Source organism: Taurulus bubalis (assembly GCF_910589615.1).
Source record: "Taurulus bubalis genome assembly, chromosome: 15".
Lineage (NCBI taxonomy): Eukaryota > Metazoa > Chordata > Actinopteri > Perciformes > Cottidae > Taurulus > Taurulus bubalis.
This window is the reverse complement of record NC_136603.1, coordinates 23,100,567-23,108,466: the sequence shown is the minus strand read 5'-3', so window position 1 is coordinate 23,108,466 and position 7,900 is coordinate 23,100,567. Positions and strand designations below refer to the sequence as shown.

General features: G+C 47.8%; 1 protein-coding gene across 1 annotated transcript in view; it reads left to right on the top strand.

Moving 5' to 3' along the window:
• Positions 1–956: 956 nt before the first annotated feature.
• The window catches only part of dpp10 (dipeptidyl peptidase like 10), a gene marked incomplete at both ends in the record, with an annotated part of 187,520 nt that continues 180,576 nt past the window's right edge, over positions 957–7,900 (top strand). The window contains one exon of the mRNA XM_079231365.1: positions 957–1,016. Within this exon, the coding sequence (XP_079087491.1) occupies positions 957–1,016 (60 nt within the window). The remainder of the gene's footprint in view (positions 1,017–7,900) is intronic.

Below are 7,900 nucleotides of genomic sequence, written 5' to 3'. Positions count from 1 at the left end.
CGTGACAACAACACACTTGGGGTCGTGTCGGCCGAGTGACCGGGCGCCGTGTGACGAGCTGCAGGAGGCGGCTCTCTACGAGTAATTACTGTGAGACATTTGGTCAATTGTTTAAAGGCCAGAGGCAGAAAGTGGAAACACCAGAGGGCCAAACGTAACCTGTACCTTATATTTGCCCTGGGACCTCCTTGCAAAATGAATCCAGTATCAATATCAATATTGCATCAATATCAATACTGCATCAATATTTCAAGGTGTTATATTTGTGTTTGGGTCGATGTTGAATTTAATTGTTGTTTGAGCAACGCTGCCTATCAGATATGATGAGAAAACATATACAGCATTGTATGTGTGTGTGTGTGTGTGTGTGTGTGTGTGTGTGTGTGTGTGTGTGTGTGTGTGTGTGTGTGTGTGTGTGTGTGTGTGCGCGCGTGTGTGTGTTTATTTATACAGTAAAGCTGCATCCTGCTGTGTGTTTATAAAAAAAAGAAGAACAAATAAATTAAGGCTCATTTGTTGCATTACGTGTTTGTTTGGGACTCTGTTTTAGGATTCACGATCAGGAGCCACCCTGGTCGAAAACATGTCTGCGGTCGCCACTGGTTACCATCATCACTGGTCATTTAGTGCACACGCACACAGACACACACACACACACACACACACACACACACACACACACACACACACACACACACACACACACACACACACACACACACACACGGTGCATCTGTCAGACGCTCCTTCAGTCGCGCACTGAGCAGGGAGTGAGAGCACGGACCTCCATCCCGCGCTGCAGAGTTGTAGAGGGCTCTCTTTCTCTCTCTCTCTCTCTCTTTCTCTCTCTCTTTCTCTCTCCCTCTCCCTCTCGCTCTCCATCTCCCTCTCTCTCTCTCCTCTTGGCTGTTTCGCCTCTCTTGGATAAGCAGGACCGTCCGTCTCGGCGTCCCAAGATGAACCAAACCGCCTCCGTCTCGCATCAAGTCAAATGCCAGTCCACGAAGAGCATCAAGGTAAGCCGCTGACGGGTCGGTCCCCGCTGGGAGGAACTTGTCGGGGTCTCCGGTGAGTCCGCATCAGCTGCGGCACCGCTCACAACTTGTGCGGGTCTGCTGAGCGGCCAATGCGCATTGACGCGCAGCACTTTGGAGATGGTTTTGGGGACATGTGTCAGCATCATAAACCACCACGCGGTAGCACCTGCACCCCGCTCCCCCTGTGGGTGCTCCACCTGCTCCCTCTGGCCGGGTTTGGATGCGCGGGCTCAGCTCAGCGTCCAGCCTGAGCGGGTTGGATGAGGAGCACACAACTTGGCGCAGTGGCGAGATTTCATTCACATCACGTCGCGCTCCTTATAATGATATTATCTGTCGGGGCTGAGGAGGAATTAAAGAGGCTCTCCTCCTCGTCCTGCCGCTCTGGCGGCGGCAGGACGAGGAGGACACTCTGGAGACTATCGGGCTTCAGTGGCGCATCAGTTGCTCAACTTTGCCGTGCGCAGTCTCCTGATATCTCCTGCTTTTAGAAATGAACACATCTTGTTAAAGTGGCTGCAGGGAGGCGCGTGTGTGTTTGTGTGTTGGGTTGACAGATGAGGACGTGAGATGACAGTGAGAGGACAGGTAACGCAGTAATTAGCGCCGTCGTGTTTTTGTGGTCACGATCGAGGCAGCATCCGCATTGTCTCCTCTCCATCTCGTGCACCCAACGCTGGGGCTGAAGGAGCGGGACATCTGGGTCGGTGGCTTCGCCGTGCGTGTGCGCGTGACTCAACAATCTGACTCAGAACATTTTTTGAACACAAGGCTGAATGTTTAGAAATAGTGGAGTTAAATGTGACATTGGTTCATAAGATACGTGAGGCCTTTGTATTTATTATTATTTATGTGTATAAATCAGAATCAGAACATTGTGCGTGCGCATGTGGTGTCCTCCTCCTGTGACCTCATCAGCCGCCTCCCTGACCTCCTGACCCCGGCACTGAAGACAACTCTTCACCTGTCATCTGTCTTGGTCAGCATCGGGACACAGCAGCGGAGCAGGAGGCTCAGAGAATGAGGCTTTTGGCCGTCACACTGCAGGCGTTGTATTATGGGATGCATGCTTCTCAGAAATCACATCTTTCCTCCATGTTGAAATCTTCACTCTCTGTTTAAGATCAAAAAGGCAAATTGATTCATATGTATTGCCTTTTTAGATTCTCATTCTGGATGACTTCATCTCCTCAGTGTCTCGTCTGCGTAGCTTCGGTTCAGGATGAGGGGAACATCGAGATGCAACCGGTCTCACTCCCAAACCCATCAAAGACTGATGCTGTCAGCCTGGAGCGTCCGCGAGACGCACAGGTCACAACGCGCAGCTGCCATAGAAAAGAGACAGCCAGCTTAATGAAATCAAAACTAGTTATTTAATTATATTTATGTGGCTTCGTCACCTGGATGCATTTCAATTGTGTCTCCACCACGAATGATGATCCTAATTGACGTTCCATTCCTTTTCCTGCTGAGCGACACTTCTTGTCCCCGGACACGAACCAACAGATTGCATTCTGTGTCTATTTCTGAATGTCCATGAGACTGAGCTGCAACTTTGATGTTACTGCAAACGTCCAAAGCCAAACTCAAAGCTCCATTAATTAAAATAGAAAGTTTGGTCCACTTCACATTCAACACATTCTTTTCTGAAACCTAAATGCTTTTGTTCCCTACACCTTTCCAAGTAAACCTAAAAACAAAGTAAAGTTCTATTGGAAGTTTATTTTGAAAAGACACACCTAAAGCTGGAGTGTGAATCACGAGTTTCATCACGATGCAATATTATATTGATTCCTTACAATATGATATTAGCTGATATATTAGTTAATATCAAAGTCTGCCATCATACAATTTTGATTTGATTACATTCAGAGGCCTTTGAGACAATATCATAAGTCTATATGACACAATCAGTTACATTCATATCAACTAAACTTTGATTTGTCAATTTCATTCCTGGGTTCTGGAGGAAGGAGGTGCTCGGGCAGAAAGGGGGACACTGACTTGTCAAGGGAATTTCAAAATAAAGGTCTTAATCACTTTGCATCCATGATAGTGGATCATTTAATATCTCAAGCCAGATCTACGTGTCGCTACACCGCTGGTATGGAGCGCCATAGCTTGAACCTGCATGGTGATCAGAGGGGAAGTGAATCACTATTAACCAGATTATAGAAACCTGAAAATATCAGGGATAATCTCCATTGCATTGGGACATTTCTAATGCACAGCCACACAGCAAGACAAAGCAGGAAGTTGGTAAACTAAAGAAATGGCCACGCTCTGTGAATAAGACCCAAGCGGTTCTAAACCTGCGTTATCCCGGAAAGCTAGGCTCCGAATGAGAAGTATTTTCAGTATTTTCATTAGGACTGTGTGTGTGGTTCGGTCACTGTCAATTAAATCTGGTCAAACACACGCTGCCACTCAAACGTTGCTCCACTCACATCACCAACCCAGCGTGTCCAACCACCGTCAGTTTGATTTGCATTACAAGGGGTCAACGCAGCAGGGATGTGGGGTCATGTGGGGTCACCGCTTTCCTCCAATGAGGATCAATGAATGGCATTTAGAGAAGGCAGCTGATTGGCTTGATGGCCGATGGAAGCAAACTCGGCAGAAACGACAGGTGATTAGTGGACTTCGAATTGGTGTCACACAGATCGAACAGAGCAAAGGCTTAAATGTCCCGTTAGCACCGGAGTGTGTGGAGGAAAGGGAAGCTTGTCACGCACGTGTCTGATGTGACGTTCGTCTTTCAAAGGACAGAGAAAGAGGAAGTGGACCAGAGCGGTTGTTAAATAAAAAAAGACACAGACACATCAAAGAACAAGCTCTTCTGCACATAAACATTCTGAAAGATACGTTTGCAGCTTCTGAACACTGGAAACAATATTCCACCAATTTGTCTTCCAGTGACAATAAACAGAGCTTGAATCACATTCCAGCATCATATCCTGCTGCCTTCAGGGTTGCTTGTGCAAAAAGACATTTTCTGAGTCTGTGTGCCCTTTTCTCTTTCCCGGCCTGTCTTATTAGGAAAAAACTAACCGGTTGCTCGTTACATTCGACATCGACATAAGACCTCCCCAGATTTATAACAACGGCAAGCTGCTGCAGCCACAGCCGACCTGTGTGGGAAATCAGTGAATCAAGCGGGGATCATAGTCAGGATTAAGTACTTCAAAAGTCCTGTGTCAAAAACAGCTCTAATCCTTCCATGTCTGATCGCCGTCCGGCACTGAGGTCTTAAACGGCTCGCTGTTATCCTCTTAAATGCCCCCTCCTCTTCATATCATAGCCGTGTCCTTGTTGCACGAGCCAAGATAAGAAATCCAACTAGGACGCGGCAGCAGAAGTCTTGTGGGCCTGAGGTCCGGGGGTCTGTCCTGAGTTTAACAAGCTCATGTCTCATGTCCTCGGACGTGTCAGGTCCACCCACATGCAAACCGCAGCTATGTAGGAGGTGAAGCTGTTATGGAGGCCGTCATGCTTGACATGTAGTCGTTGGTACCAGTACCAGAGGAATGTCAAGGTTCTTGATAAGCATGAGATATCCCATGTGCTTCAACATAAACTGCTTTATTACCTTATGCATGCTGCTTTTTGTCACGGTGTTATATTTCTGTGGAAACATCTCCTTCAAACAACTGTACTCAGTCAAGTGTCTCGCCAAAAAAGACATTTTACGAGATCGCCTTCAAACACATTTTCTATTGTCCCTGTGACGTAACAAGTACGTTGATTTTTAGTCATCAAGTGTTGGCTCCTTTGACATCTCTACTCAGACGGGAGGTCGTGATGGGAGGTTGTGATGGGAGGTCGTGACTGGAGGTTGTGATGGGAGGTAGTGACTGGAGGTCGTGATGGGAGGTAGTGATGGGAGGTAGTGACTGGAGGTAGTGACTGGAGGTCGTGATGGGAGGTAGTGACTGGAGGTAGTGACGGGAGGTCGTGACTGGAGGAGGTTGTGATGGGTGGTCGTGATGGGAGATAGTGACTGGAGGTTGTGATGGGAGGTAGTGACTGGAGGAGGTTGTGATGGGAGGTAGTGACTGGAGGAGGTTGTGACGGGAGGTTGTGACTGGAGGTAGTGATGGGAGGTAGTGACTGGAGGTAGTGACTGGAGGAGGTTGTGACGGGAGGTCGTGACGGGAGGTAGTGACTGGAGGAGGTTGTGACGGGAGGTTGTGACGGGAGGTAGTGATGGGAGGTAGTGACTGGAGGTAGTGACTGGAGGTCGTGATGGGAGGTAGTGACTGGAGGTAGTGACGGGAGGTCGTGACTGGAGGAGGTTGTGACGGGAGGTTGTGATGGGAGGTAGTGACTGGAGGTAGTGACGGGAGGTAGTGACTGGAGGTAGTGATGGGAGGTAGTGACTGGAGGAGGTTGTGATGGAAGGTAGTGACTGGAGGTAGTGACTGGAGGAGGTTGTGACGGGTGGTCGTGATGGGAAGTAGTGACTGGAGGTAGTGACGGGAGGAGGTTGTGATGGAAGGTAGTGACTGGAGGAGGTTGTGACGGGTGGTCGTGATGGGAAGTAGTGACTGGTGGTAGTGACGGGAGGTTGTGACGGGAGGTTGTGACGGGAGGTAGTGACGGGAGGTTGTGACGGGAGGTTGTGATGGGAGGTAGTGACGGTAGGTAGTGACTGGAGGAGGTTGTGATGGAAGGTAGTGACTGGAGGTAGTGACTGGAGGAGGTTGTGACGGGTGGTCGTGATGGGAAGTAGTGACTGGAGGTAGTGACGGGAGGAGGTTGTGATGGAAGGTAGTGACTGGAGGAGGTTGTGACGGGTGGTCGTGATGGGAAGTAGTGACTGGTGGTAGTGACGGGAGGTTGTGACGGGAGGTTGTGATGGGAGGAGGTTGTGACGGGAGGTTGTGACGGGAGGTAGTGACTGGAGGACGTTGTGACGGGAGGTTGTGACTGGAGGTAGTGACGGGAGGTCGTGACTGGAGGTAGTAACTGGAGGAGGTAGTAACGGGAGGTCGTGATGGGAGGTAGTGACTGGAGGTCGTGACTCGAGGTCGTGACAGGAGGTCGTGTCAGAGAAGCGGCAGCAGTTCTCCCGCTGTGCTGCAACATTGCGGCTGTACAGCGAACGTACGCAGCAGGGATCTCGACAGGAGTTATTCTGAAGTGTGGCTTATGTGTGATTTATGTAAGTTCAAAGGACTGAACCTCCTTTTTTTTCTTCTTTTTTTTTGGAAGTACCAATTTTAGGATCCTGTTTTAAGATGACAAGAGAAAGTACATCTGAGTGTGCGTCTGTATCTGAAACCCACTACCTTCAAGACATTTATAGTCACATCATCGCTTTTACGGGTCTTGAGTGACAAAAAGCCCGCGGCTGAAAATGACAGTGACGTGAAGTCTTTCAGCACAACAGTGTCTATCATGAAGCCACATGTTATTCTTGATAAAATCTCGACCCCAGGAGGGAACAAAAGTATAGTTTCTGCACCAGAGGCGAAAAACATACAACTCTGTGTCTCACACACTGTGAATGCATATTTCAGGCTCTGAGCGTACAGTTACAGCCGTCTGTTCCATCAGGATCACACGTTTGGACTGATCCCTCATCTGTATGGCGACGTGTTCCCCAGCTTCCCTTCAAATGAAGTGTCTAGCTGACATTGGGAGACTGTTTGTGGTCTCAGTGCACTGCACAGAGGAGCCTATTGATTTAGCATTGCTCTCCCATCACACTCAATGGGCAGTTAAGAAAAGTATGAAAATTCATGCAGCAGAACCAGAGATATTATTGAATGCGTTTGTTTTCCCCCATGTTATAAACTGGCCCCGAGAACTAGATTGCAGGCCACTGTGTATTGGTAATGATAACATAATTTATAAAGCACAAAAAAAGTGTTTTTACAAAGATATAAAAGCAGAAATAATTAAATAAGATTACAAATGATACAGTTAGGAATGTGGGTAAAACATAATTGCACTAAAACAATAAAAACAGCTCAAGAGAATACAATTCCCCTCTAGCCCCAATTCAGGAACTACCAAGCACTTCAGACCGTGCTGGAGGATCTCAGGACTCAGCCTTGGATGGGGTGTTAGCATGTCGGATGTACACACAATTCCACTCATGCAAACTTGAAGAATTGGTGATTTGGACCGCCCCAAATGGCCGTGTTCAGGGATTTCCCCGGAACACGGACATTAATTCAGCCGCTGTGTTTAAAAATCACTTTCTCCTCTCCATACATGTATTTGAGTTAACGGATGTTAACACACCACATGTGAGTCAAAATGATTATTCTGTGCATTTGATTCATGATTCAATTTCACTTCTCACTATTGAGTGCCTGTTATACAGGAAGTAGTGAAGGAGTGAAGGAGGGAGGGCATTTGGACACATCCAACCACTTCCAAAGATAACATGAACGGAAGCACACAGACCCTTCATCAGCTGTTTGCACATCAATACCTCCTCCATCAGTCTTTAGATCTTCCAATGAATAACACGACAAAGAGGGACCCATTACATTGATTGTCTAGTGCCACCAACAAGGCTCTCTGACGAGGCCGAAGCAGAAGTCATCTCACATGCCAGTAGCTATGTGTAGTGTTTGTGTTATCATTCATTCACGTATTTGCGTCACCATTATCATCATTATCAAACTTCTGAGAAGTGATCAGTGGTTTAGTTTCCATCACTCAGCAGCCTTTAACGGTTCTCTGAATGGTTTCAGGTCACAGCTGAGGACTCAGGTCACTGTTAGCTCTGTCAGCACTGTTACTGTTGTAGGCGCTGTTGAGCTGTTAGCGCTGTTAGCTGCAAGCCACCGCCTCAGCTGTCGCCATGTTGAGACCAACGCGGAGGCGATAGATATGTTCAGAATTTT